General features: G+C 39.5%; 1 protein-coding gene across 1 annotated transcript; it reads left to right on the forward strand.

Annotated features, from left to right (window-relative positions):
- Positions 1–2,352: 2,352 nt before the first annotated feature.
- ZNF330 (zinc finger protein 330) lies at positions 2,353–12,978 on the forward strand (the record flags this gene model as incomplete). The annotated part of the gene is made up of 9 exons (XM_081999009.1): positions 2,353–2,472; positions 2,748–2,767; positions 2,877–2,947; positions 5,190–5,269; positions 6,586–6,712; positions 7,451–7,555; positions 10,081–10,127; positions 11,272–11,389; positions 12,064–12,978. The coding sequence occupies 9 exons, from the start codon at positions 2,353–2,355 to the stop codon at positions 12,339–12,341; spliced, it is 966 nt and encodes a 321-aa protein (XP_081855135.1). The 3' UTR covers positions 12,342–12,978.
- Between the last annotated feature and the right edge of the window lie 732 nt (positions 12,979–13,710).

Genomic DNA, 13,710 nt, shown 5'->3' on the forward strand with positions numbered 1-13,710 from the left:
ATTGATAGCTTTGTTAAAAGGACCTGGCATTGCAGTTCTGTTGTTATTTAGTTTAGTGCAACTTTATAAAAACTACTATCTTAAAGTTTTCTCATAACCTGTGTCCTCAGTAGTCACTGAGATAGTGTTGTTCATGAAAACAGTTTGTCATTTTGGTGCTTTCGATTATGAGGTAATGTGAAGAAGTCAAGGTATAAATACTAACCATTAGATTCTGTTGTTAAATCAGCATTCGAGCAGTTTGAAAATTAGTGTGCAACCTCATATTGGACTTCCAGTGTCAGAAATGTCACACTCTAGAGTAATGACAGTTGCCAGCAGGCAGCTCAGCGATACGATTTTGACTACAAAATATGATACTAATACAATTTAAACACGGTGCAAAATGCTACAGGGTGAGAAAACTGATTTATGTGTGCTGTCAAAACCAAATTTTAGTATTTGGTCAGGACGATACATTTCTTTGTTCAGGAAAGTTGGGATTGTAGGGTTTATTTTATAAGACCTTTTGAACAAAGATATAATTTATCTTCAAAGTTTAAGCTGCTACAATTCACTGCCTGTTGATGCTACAGCTCTCCTTACAGATGCCCTCATGCATATCTACATGTTTGCCTGGAGTTAGGGATGAGGCTGGGGAGAGCAGGTACCTCCCATTGCCTCAGGCCAGTGGCCCTAGTAGTCACCCATAGACCAACTGGAATCAACAGACCCTTGTTTGGGCAGAGATGTCCCATCATGTGGGCTGGTTTCTGCCAAGCCCCAAGTCTGTAGTGATTTTCTTCAAATTCCTTAAGTGGAGATTGCAATTTTAAGATGACACTTGAGTCTCAGTTATCAATTGTTTGAAAGTATATTTCTGCACTTTCAGAAATGAGAGGCAGAGCAAGGAGCACCATTAGGTGTACTTGCAGCTAAAAGAGCTGTGGGTTAATTGTACAGTGTTGATGTATGTTGAGACTTGCTAGAGACACCAGATTTTCAAAACAGAAGCACTGTGGTGAGGTACCAAAATAAGAGCTAAACACATCTAAAAATTCAGCCATCATGTCATCTGCAAGAAAGGATTGTTTGGTAGCTACAGCATGAAGAAGTGTGTCCACCTGGGCCATAGACTTGGGACTATTTTTTTTAGAACTATGTTCAGTAAGGCAATATTCTTGTTAGTGGAGGGGTCCTTGCCTCTTCCTTAGTTGCTTTCTTATTCCCATGCTTGCTAAGGAGATACCCCTGCTGCCCCTTTCACTGTCTTCCCCCATCAGATTGTGCTGATCTGGGCCTTGGGGGTGCGTGTTGGGGTTTTTTTGTTTTGTTTTCTAGCTGTATCTGGTTTAGAATGTGACACCGATGACAGTTAAATCATCAGAAATGCGGGGATGGTAAAGATAGAGCATAAGGAAGAGTGCCTATCTTCAGTGCCTGTGTTGACAAGAGGAATTCTAATATCAGACCACACCTTTAATCTCTCAGTTGTCCATTTCATGAAGTCAGGATAATACTTGCCTAATTTATTACAAACACAGAGTAAACTAAGTGTATGTTTGTACTGCACAGTTCTTTGTGGAGATGACAAGAGAGCAGTGGTCTGATTGATTGCCTGACGGTTTCACCACTGTATTGTATTGCTTCCTGCTTAGAATGTTAAAATAGACACACGCATTGTGTGGAGATGGAGTTAAATTAGTGCAAACCCTTCTTAGGAAGCAGTGGCGTCTTCAAAGCAATGCATGCCCATCTCTTCATTATTGCTGTGTTAGAATGTGTTAGAATGATAAATAAGCAGTACAAACACCCCTTTGTCATAGCTCTTAAATCTATATAATGACATTTTGTTTTCTAAGCCCTCATGAAGTGTGAAATTTGCATTTTTGTAGTACACTATTATTCGCTTACCTGAGGAATGCTTTTTAACTGATTGAAAGTAGTTACTGAGCATGAGAAGATAGAAAAGTAAATGAGAAAATGAGCTGAATATTGTCCTTATTAAATAGACAGGCAAACCAAAACCAGAGAGGCCCATCACAAACAAACCTACAAAACATAGCAGGTTTGTTTTAAGGCAAAACACTTGAAAGATAGTTAAGCGCAGAGTTTAAGACAGCAAAGTCCTTTCCGGATCACAAGATTCTTCATGGTTCATCACATGGCTCTTCCTAAGGGACTGGCCCCTTATTCTACATTTGAAAAGAAACTTTCAGAAAAGGAAATGGATGGAGATGAAGCACAGTTAACATGGGAACTCCAAGATCCAGTTTTAGTGACGGATGTGTCATGTGTATGCGTGTATTTACATACATAGTTTTGTGTGCATTCATTACATGCCTATTTTTTTCCCCCCACAGATAGTGAAAAATGCCTAAAAAGAAGACTGGTGCTCGTAAAAAAGCTGAGAACCGTCGTGAACGTGAAAAGCAGATAAGGGCTTCAAGAGCCAACATAGATTTAGCCAAACATCCTTGTAATGCTTCAATGGTAAAATAACCTAAAGTATTTTATATTACAGTACTTGATTTTAAATTATGTAAAACCAGTGATAATACATTGACTGTATTTAATGCCACTAGAATGTCATTCTTCCTACAATCCTTCCTTTATATTCAAGGTTACATTTGCATCAGAGGTATAATACTTGAATAAAAAGTTTGGTTCTAGTCACAACTTAATTCAGAGTCCCTGTGGGGTCTGTAAATTTTAAGTATTTTACCTAGAATAAAAATATTTACCAGTATTTTATTTCTTCTCTTTAGGAATGTGATAAGTGCCAAAGGTAAGTATTTTTCCTCTTCTAAAACCAGTAGTTTAATATTAATTGTTTTCAAACGTTTTACAGGTCTTTTTTTAATGCTTGCTTTTTTTCGCCCCCTCCATGTGACTAGACGACAGAAGAATAGAGCTTTTTGCTACTTCTGTAATGCTGTTCAAAAATTGCCCATTTGTGCACAATGTGGTAAGTAGAAATAGCGATCGAAAACATGCTATCCTCAGTCGCATTTGTGGTGTTACACTCTCAGCAGTTAGAGTACCTTTGTCTTAAAGTATCTTTATGATTTTTGGAGCATGTTCTTTTACATCTGCAGTGAATGTCCTCCTTGAGAAGAGATCTTGCTTGATCATGCACTAATGCGTATGCCTCTGACCACCAGAGGTTTGCAAGTCTGGGTCATGGGCTCATCTTCAGTATTTGATCTTCGGGAGAATTTATCACAGAATCATTAAGGTTGGAAAAGACCTTTGAGTTCATCAAGTCCAACCATCAACCCAACACCCACCATGCCTTTTAGGATTGAGAACATCTGACTAACCGTTTCCCTAGATTGACTGCATGGAGTATTGTTTCATAACAGCAGCGAAGTTAATGCTCTGACTGCCAGCAAGGCACCAATAAATACTGCTTTTTAGGAATGATATCATTTCTGATCAGCTTAATATCAATTAAAGCAACATTTCATTATTCATTTTGCATGGTTTTGTAACGTCATATGCTGCTAATGTTATTTATATGTGCTGGGGGGCTGATGCTTTGGAATCAGAAGAGAAGGACTCCTAGTGACAGGACTCAGCTCTGAGTCAGGCTAAAATGCCCCACCTCATCCCCCACCCCCTTTTTTTTTTTGTTTTTAAAACAGCTGCTTGCTTGCAGGGAATGTTGATAATAGTTTCAAACTTTGAGGTGAATTTTGTTCTTTTACTGTTTCAGCACATCCTCACAGATTTTCAATTTGTCATTAAGCAGTTTGGCCGTTTTGTGGTTTGACTCTCAGAGCTGCTGACATCTGCAGGTTCCCAGTGCCTTTGTTGGGACCTGCAGATACTGAGCATTTCTGGAAGCCAGGCTGTTAGTGTGCAATGGCAGTGTGTCGTCCTTCATAAGTCTTCCGTCCTCATGCAGTGAAGTACTAAAAACATGCTGTCTATCTTACAGTATGTTATAAATCTGAAGTTGACTCCTGTGTGTTGACTTTATCTTAATCCGCAGTATGTTTCTGGAGGAAAAGCATTCCTAATGACAACCACAAAATTATATTGAGTCCCAGGGTTTTCCACCACAAAGACCATTCATGCTGTTTGGTGCTTCATCAAGCATTAGGGACAGCCCCTATAAACCAACGGCACCTTTCTGAGAGAAGTCCCAGAGGGCTGGGAGCAAGGTAGCTGTATTGCAGTGCTCCAGACACAGTCCTATCGCCGCCACCTCACATAGCCCAGCTCAGTACACCACTGGTTCTTCCTTACCCTCTAAGTGCCATTTGGTATCTGAGGTGTGATTTAATACAAAACTCCGCTGATGCTGCATACTGGGATTTAATTTAATTACATTTTCAGAGTAGAGTTTGGTTTTGTCAGCTCTTGAATGGGTTTGCAGGGAGCACCCTTTCATTGGTTTCTCTAAGCAGGCAGTAGCAGAGACCCTGAAGGGGTCTGTGGCAGGGCAGCTTAAATGAGTGATAAAACTCTGCTGCAGTAGCCTGGGCTAACTACAGTATTTTTTTACTAGTATAACTGCATACAGAGTGTGGACCTTTCTGGTAGAGCTATTTATGTCAGAAGCAAGGAGTAGGGGAAAGCTGTCACCCTAACTGCTTGCTTGTGTCAGGATGACTTTTAAGTGCAGACTGTGGCGTTTTCTCCCACCCATCTTTTGCATTTAAAGGGAATTATTTTGTCTAGGAAGTAATCTCTTGCATGGTTTTAAACAAAAAAAAAACAAAACCACACCACCACCACAAAACCAAGTATCCAAGTAATTAAATCATCAGGTGCACGTGTTTTTTCAAAGGGCCTCAGCTTTGCACACAGCACATGCTGCTTTTATGGTAGGACAGAACTAGCAGCAGTTTTAAATGCAACTTTTGACATGTCATTTTTTGACTTTCACTTTAATTTTTTCTTCAGTTTGTTTTGACATTTGAAATTCTTGCCAATGCCTCAAAACATAGAGCAAGACAACATGTTGCCGTATTATCTCAATGCTGGGTGCAAGAGATTTTGGCTGAAAACGGGCAATTAATAATTTGATGTAAGGGAGATGTGAGAGGGGGTTGCAGACATTAGTTTGCATTATTTTTACCTAGATTTACAATTAAGCACAGGTATTTGGTTGAAATACAGCTCTTATATGAACATTCATTCTATTTTTTTATTTATTTTGACATAGTTTTCTTCTCCTTACTTGCCTTTTTTTTAAACAGGAAAAACCAAATGCATGATGAAGTCTTCAGACTGTGTTATAAAACATGCTGGTGTGTACAGTACTGGACTAGCAATGGTGGTATGTATACACAATTATAGCTTTTTTCCATGATAAAGTTATTCTATGCAAATCTTTCTGAAAAAAGGTAAGACTTACGGAATAATAACATGTACCATGCCAAATTTTTTTGCTCATCTTACAGTCACAAACTGATTTTTCCCTTATACTGGAAACCCAAATTCTGCATTTCTAGATTCAACTCCTGCAAACTCTGAGCCATGTCCTGGATGCTAACAGATCTGTGTTGGTGGCGGGCTCTAAGCACATGCATTAACAGCTCTGGAGCTTACATGCCCCTTGGCCAATTCCCAGTCTTCATTAAAATCTAGGATCATTCTGTAGAAGCCAGTGGACTTCTGTTGCTGTCCTTTCAGTATTGCGCTAATGCATATGCATCAATATCACAGAGAGGAATCTGTTCCATGGCATTACAAGGAATTTTGTTTTTTTTAAAAAAAAAAATCATTTGGGCTCTTAGAGATAGTCATAGCTTCTGGCCTTTAAATTTTTGTTCTTAGGACAAGTTAGTTACTCCATTCTGGAAAGCAAGCTATGATATGTCATAGCCTCTGGATTAAATGCTGTATGGACTAAACCTCTGTCTGTTTCTGCCTCCAATTGGCAGTCAGCTTTTCTCAGTAACCCAGCTGGCCTTCCCATCTGAAGTTCCTAAACTCATTCTATGTATTCACCAATGTGATATTTTCATCAACAATTAATTTGGATTCACCATTGCTTTCTTAGTTTTGTGTGCATTACATGCACACAGTAGTTTGCTACATATGGGCTGAGGCTTCTTAAATGCTACAATTAAGGGATAGTTGATGCGTAGATTTTGTAGATCAAAATGAAAGTTAGAGTCTAACTTATTTCTAATGAGTTATTTGATCTTTGCTCTCTGCAGAGCTTGTGTTCTAATATAGCATGGTTTAAAATCCAAATGAGTGATTTCAGCTGTGAGAATCTAGTGGCATTTTTCAGGTCGCCTTTGAAATTGCATTTTTGCCAGAACACTGTTATCATTTATGGGTCTCGAGTTTCAGATGGAGGACGCAATTTTCATGCATAAGATTTAAGATAGGAAATGTAAAAAACAGAAAAGGAGAATACCAAGTTATTTTGCATTATATTTAATCCTGCAGAAATGAATATCAAACAAACAAGATGAACTGTGGAGCAGCTTGATAGGAATACAGAAGCAGTTCATACTCTCTCACTCAACTGGAATGAGCCCACTCAGATAATGGATACTTGCATCCATTCAGGGTTATGGAATAAGAGACTTTCTCTAGGTATTGCAGAAGCCCCAAGATGATCTCTTGCTATAATTGCAGGGTGCAATCTGTGATTTCTGTGAAGCTTGGGTGTGTCACGGGAGGAAGTGTCTCAGCACACATGCGTGTATCTGCCCTCTCGCAGATGCAGAATGCATTGAGTGTGAAAGAAGTGTCTGGGACCATGGTAGGTTGCTCACACTTTAAAAATAAGAAAATCTAAATGATACTTTTCTCCTCACATTGCTTAAGTTATTGTACCTATGCTCTTAATACAGAATTCTTAATCTTCACTGATTAGCCCTTGCAGTATGTTTCTTCGTAGCAAAGCATTCTCCCCATTTTAAAAATAGACTTTATGCAGTGGGGAACATCAGCAACCTGCTGGAGAACACACAGTGCTCTACTCAGGGATGGCTACATAACCTAAAGTATTAATTGTTCTATCAGCTGAGTGCTTCACATCATTAAGCGCTGTAGCAGATTGTCAATGCACAATTTTATGCCATTCCTGCGCCAGTATAGGTATTTGGATTCCCAACCGCCTAGCAAACCATACTGATCTCCATTTGTGGGATCCTTTAAAGTGTTTATTTCAACTCTGGATCAGAGGTGAGGGGGTGGGAGGGAAGGAGACTGGATGAGACAGAATGTGATCTGATTGAAGAAAAAAAGGCTTAATGCCATAGTCAAATTAAAATGAAGGACTAGAAGTAATACTTGCTTTATATTTATGCTGTCTTGTAGGATACACTGTATTTTTCAGTGTAATAATGTATGGCAGTGTCTAATTTAGGACTTTGTTGAAGCATTTGTGACAGAAGGGAGAACTGGTCTTCGTCAAAACTACTACCTAAATTGTTTGCAGAGCAGAACTTTATGCCTATGCCTGTTGCTGATTATTTTACCTTGATGAATCTTTTAGGAGGCAGAATATTTGCCTGCTCTTTTTGCCACAATTTCCTCTGTGAAGATGATCAGTTTGAACATCAAGCCAGCTGCCAAGTTCTGGAAGCAGAGACATTTAAATGTGAGTTGGTTATTCATAGTCCCTTTCACCACAGCTAAGCAGACTCTCCAGTTGCTTCCTCTGTGCTCCAGAATACTCTCCATCACCTTTTCCAAAGAGCTTTTACCACCACTGGAGGAAAGGGCCTGTTTCCTATGTGTTTGCCCTTGATATACCCAGTTATCTAGACTAGAGCTTTTGTCTCTGACCGTCCTCCATGCCAGGTTGCCCGTGGCAGTTGTTTCCCTGCCTGGCTCTTACAGATCTGCTGTGGGAAGTTGTCTTTGCAGGAGCCAGCAGTCTCTAAAGTTGCAGTGTTGGCAGCAGCCAGGACTGCAGCAAAACTGCTGGAGCTGCTGATGCTGCTTTTTTACTCCACAAAGCTCTGCAGGCAAGGAGGAGCTCTCTTCCACACTGCTGACCATATGATGAGCTATTTCTAGATACCTCTTCCTCACAGAAAACAGCTGCCCTAAATAATACTACCTGTGTTAGGCTGGCTGAGCTTTCCCAGATTGCTGTGGATGGCCTGTATGTTGGTGAAGTGTTTGCACCTGTTGATTTTGCAAAAGCAGCAAGTTCTGAGGAAGGCTATGGCTTGGGAAGCAGTCATCATGTGATTCAGGTGAGACGGGGTGAGCATGGAAGGAAGTAACAAAAGTGGTGTTCATCCAGAGCGTGAGCTCAGTGTTAGTTTCTTCACTGACCAGTGGACTCTGGATATGTGTCAGTAATGTATCGACTGTTGATACATGTCCACTTTTACTGAGCAAGGAACAGGTAGCTGAAGACTTCTATGTCCTTTTGGACTTCAATTAATTGCATGGACAAAATTGAAGCTGCTATTTATAAGAGGATATGATGGCCATGCCTGACTTTGCTAGTCCGCTACTCACCTCTGGCTGAAACAGGAAAACTTCAAGGGAAGTTAAAAAACCCCAAACACAAACCAACCAAGACTATGCATGTTTGAAATAACTGATCTTTTGTAGAAGTATTGCTTTTCCACCCACCATTTACTACTATTTGGTTTATCCCACGAGGCAAGCATTTGTCCTTTCCAAAACTTCTACATGTGTATTTTGACTATTATCACATTTTCAATTCTTATTATAGAAATTCAAGGTGTTCTTTATCGTGTATAATACTGTTTTCTTCAGAACTGACTAATCGCTTGTCCTAATTGATTTCTCCCAATTCAGAATATTTGTCGATTTCAATGTTATAGTCTGTGTCTTTAGAAATCTCTTACCTCCTTTTCATCTCCCATCCTTTTTTTCCCAGCCAGCTATTTTCTAAGCCTTGATTAGCTTCCCGTGATGTATTCTGCTAGAATATCTTTCTGCATAGCAATATTGAAGCAGCAACAGCTGTTCCACAAGAATGTTTTTTTTCAGTGATTGTTGGAAGCTTTTAATTCACAGATGTGATGTCACGCCCTGAATAGAGAAATTGTTTTTTTGAGGGTTTTCACCGTGTTCAATATTTTGTGGCCCAGTGCAGCCATTGTAGAGAGGCAGGATTTTTGTCAGCATGTGGTAACAAGATTATAAAACCTGAACTTTTACAGAATACGCAAACTTTTAAATACAGTCATGCAGTTGTAGTCTAAATCCCATTCTACCTGTGAAAAAGGTACTGTTACTTTCCATCACTATCTGAGAGAAGTTTCTTAAAGTGCAGATACTCCAGAATTGTGTGAATGTATTAGCGTTTCCAATTCCATGTGTAAACACACGACGGAGCGCTAAATCCCATGGCTGTTCTGCTCATGTGGAGAACTCATCATACTTATCACTTCAGATTCAAAACCTTTGTTGTCACAAGGGTAAGGCAAGGTGGAAAGGAACGAGTACTTGCACAGAGACTGATAAAATACATATTACTGCTTCTTGAGTAATTATTCACCCAGCTTTGTGCTGCTGCCAGTTCCTGTGGGGTTGCCTTTGCTATACTCCCTCTAGTGGAGTTAAAAAAAAAAGCTACAATTCTTTAACAGATTTTTCATATGAAGTTGTTGTGCAATAAAGTACATTTCCAGAGGACATGACAGAAAATACAGAACAAAACAACTGTTCTAGGCTTGGAAACTTGCAAGCTTTAAGTGTTCTTACATCCCATCTAAAGGAGATAAAAGTATTAAAGGCTGCCATGGCATTGTTTAAAGTGACTGTAAAATGGTAGCACTTCTCCTTTTAACACCGTGAAAAGGAAAAGCAAGGTGATTACTTAATACCAAATTGGTTCTGAAACTTTTGTTTTTGAAAGCGTAGGAAGTCAAGAAATAGTTTAACTTTTCCCCCCTGTTCAATTTTTACTTTTTGTGTCAAATTACATTATTGCAATGAGGCTTAGATTTGGAAAAAATCCGGTAAAATGGTAGTGTGTGGTAAAATGACTGATTTGTGTTGCCGAAGTGCAGTTGTGTCAGGGAGTTAAAAATAAATGCCTCAATTACATTATTACATACTTTTACAAGGCTTTAAAAACATCATAGATCTGCATTTTCCAAGTGCTGCATTTTACATATTGATTTTCTCCAACAGGTGTTTCCTGTAACAGGCTTGGGCAGCATTCATGCCTGCGTTGTAAGGTAAAGAGTAAAGACAGTTGCAAGTACCTTTGATTTTAGACTTGTTCTCCTTAGCCTCCAAGGCTGGTATCAAGCCTTGTCACGTTTTCCTCTACATTATTAATAATATATTCATACTTCTGTATCAGCTTCTGAAGCCTGGGGGCAGACTTATGGGGAACAAAAGGGCTTTTGTCTGTGGTTGCCTGTTAACCACAAGCCATTGTGGTGATCTGTGCCAGGTAAGGTGATTTTCACTTTGTCCAGCCCTCTGTGTTTAAACTGGGGCTGTACCATGTTTGGGCCTTAAAAAAAAAAAACCCCAAAACCATCCAAACCAAATCCTTGGTCTTGAACAGAATCCAGCGCTTTGGAATATGTTTTGATCCAGTGTAGAACTAGGACAATTAAAAAAGTTTTGTGGTGTTTTTTTTTTCCTGGACAGTCAAGTGATGATCTGTCCAGAAAACACTGCAGCCTGGATCCACCAGAAATAATCTCCGCAGCTAATCCAGTTTTACACATGCAGAGGCTAATTTGTTGATGTCAGGCTTTTGGTTTTACACACTCAGAAGTAATTTTGTATAAAAAGTTCCACCTGCTTCATCATCAGCATTGCCCATATTTCTCCAGGTGCTGGTTCATTGCCTGCTCTTACTCTTCTTACCCTCCATATGTTTCCCTGCAGTCTCCCATGGCATTGAGTTCATATTCCAAATTGTTCATTTCTCCACATACCTTCACTGGCACGCTGGTGCTCAACATGTGAAATTTCAATCTCTAATTCTTGTCTGCAGGTCACTGCATAGTTATATTCTGGCATACACGTCTAATTGTATTTTATTTAAGCTTGTCAGCATAAACCAAAGTTTGCCAGGCTCCTTGTGGGCAGTGCTATAATCCAGTCCTTGAGTGTGTTACTTTCCCTAATTGTTTATCAGCACTTTTATCCAGCCTCTTCCCCAGGAAGCCATGAAACTACATTCAATACAGAAGCGGTTGCTCTGTGCACAGACTCCAGTTCCACTGCAGATAGAGCTCATTAAATTTTAATCCCTACCAGAAAATCCTGCTGCTGTTAGATACTTTTTTGCTTGCTTCTTGCCAAAGAGTATGCTCCTATGATTAAAACATTTAGCCTTTTTATTCTTCTTTCACCCCACAGGCTTGTTTTTGTGACGATCACGTGCGAAGTAAGGTTTTCAAGCAGGAAAAAGGAAAAGAGCCTCCCTGCCCTAAATGTGGCCATGAAACTCAGCAGACAAAGGATCTGAGCATGTCAAGTAAGCCTGCTTTTCTAGCTAACAAGCAATACAAGTACCATTGGTGACTACTTTTCTGCATAGGAACATTCAGTAAAATCCAGTTACCTTCAATTGTTTGGCAAAGCTTTGCTGCATTTGTTTTGGGGAGAACTTCATGTTTCTTAGTTCTAGAATTGAGCAGTCTCTCATTCTTAATCAGTAATTGATTCCAATACAGTGAAAGCTTTTGTTTAGTTTGAGATTTTAGTTACGAAAAATTGCAAAAAATCACTGCTTAAGCCTTTATTTCATCTACAAGCAGCTGGCTAATGAATTTCAAAGCGCGATTTGATGACATGCACACAATCTACCTCAGCCACTGTTGAATAAATCACAATATGTATTGTGTCTGCAAAGCACATCCAATTACAGGTTTTCTTGGCTAGAGTACCATAGGTTTATCCTAAAACCTAAGTCATACTCTGGGGGCAGTTACTGTTTATACAAACTTGGCTGCAGGGGGACAGACTGTGTGTAGCAGAAAGGTTCAGTCAGAGTAAGGATTAAATCTGAAAATGTCGTATTTAGAAAAAGGTTGCCTAACATTGTATTCTCTTTGCCGAGTAGTGAAAAAGAAGGGAAATGAGATGTCAGATGCTCAGCTCAAATTGCTGTTGAGGGATGGGAACATGATGATTTTTCTCTGCCTGCAGCACGCTCTTTGAAGTTTGGCCGACAGACTGGAGGCGAAGATGCAGATGGAGCTTCTGGTTATGATGCCTACTGGAAGAGCCTCTCCTCCAGCAAGGCTGGAGATGCAGGTGACCGTGAGGATGAATATGATGAATACGAAGCAGAAGATGACGATGAAGATGACAATGATGAGGGAGGGAAGGATTCCGATACTGAGACCACGGATGTATTCAGCAATTTGAATTTAGGAAGGACCTATGCTAGTGGGTATGCACATTATGAGGAACCGGAAGATTAAGCTTAGTATGCTGGCAAGCTAAAAACACTTGGAAGGAGCCAAGCAGTGCTTCACTTGAGTTGTGCCAGTAGGATAGCTCTAGCAGGTACTTAGATATCAAAGTTACAGAGTAAAGAGTGTGGGACTTCTGCAGTAACTCCAAGTGAGGTTTTTTTTTTTTAATAAATCAATATTGTATTTGGGACTGGAGGAGAAAAAGGGAATATTTTTATTCCCTGAAGCAACAGAAGTGGTTTTGTCCTTGAATTACTGAGTATGATGGTTCAGTGCCATTTTCTCCTATCAATATAGGAATGTGGGAGAGCTGTACAACTTGCTTCCATTTACTCATCAGAGATTGTTATTTTTTACAGTAATTTTGTTAACTGATTTCATAAAATTAATGTAGCAGTGGGTTGGTGACTGCATTTTTTTCATCTGCCCAATAAAAGTCAACTGCATTCTCTAATGAATTGTCATAACTATTGGTCTCCCTTGAATAGTTGGAAAGCAGATTGTATAAAAAGTGTAAATTGACACTAAAGTAACTTCCTTGTTTATGTAGGTAAGGCAGATCAATGTAGTTCTCTCTGTACTTGAGTGTTACTTTTCCAGCATTTTTAGTATTAGGTATTAATCAATGGGTCTATATGCAGTCATTACAAGTGCACTTCAGATAATAAAAAATTTTATTGCATTAAAAATATTGGTGTATCCTCTCTGCCACTAAAATCTAAAATACAGTTTCTCATTAGATCAAAGAGAGACCTGTTTCTTCTGTGCCTAGCCTTCAACTCTTTTCTTTGCACATCATACAAAAAAACCCCAACTGATTGGAAACAACCTCTGTGTATGAATTGGTGAGAAAACACGGGGAGGGGTGGTGTGTCAAAATACTGGATTCAAATACTTGTTCTGTGCAAATGTACTGGTACAAGGCAAGTGATCAGCACATCTGAGCTGAGGAGGTGACACTTGCAGAAGCGTTGGCAGTGATTGTGATTTGAAAGTCAACATGTTAATTACCAATCTGCATATCTAAGTGATAGTGTTAAGTTTCCTCCTGTAGGGTAACATTGAGAGGATAGCAACTTTAACCGCAGACAGATCAAGATAGAAGGACAGCCACCTCGAGTGTTACTCCAACTTTCTAAATGCCACGCTTAAACGAAGAGTTATTTCTTGTTATCTGTCAAATACCTGAACCGATTATAGAATTACCTATTTTTGTGGTGCTTCCTCTACTGTTTCTTCACAGCTAAAGGTCATATGTTGGCAGAGCATACCCTATAGAGAACAATTTTTAATGATGCTAGGATTGCCAAATGAGCATTTCCTAACAAACAGGATTGAGGAACCTGGCCTTGGTACTTCCCTCCTAAATGCCTCT

Source organism: Phaethon aethereus, assembly GCF_964289735.1.
Source record: "Phaethon aethereus genome assembly, chromosome: 4".
NCBI classification, from domain to species: Eukaryota; Metazoa; Chordata; class Aves; order Phaethontiformes; family Phaethontidae; genus Phaethon; species Phaethon aethereus.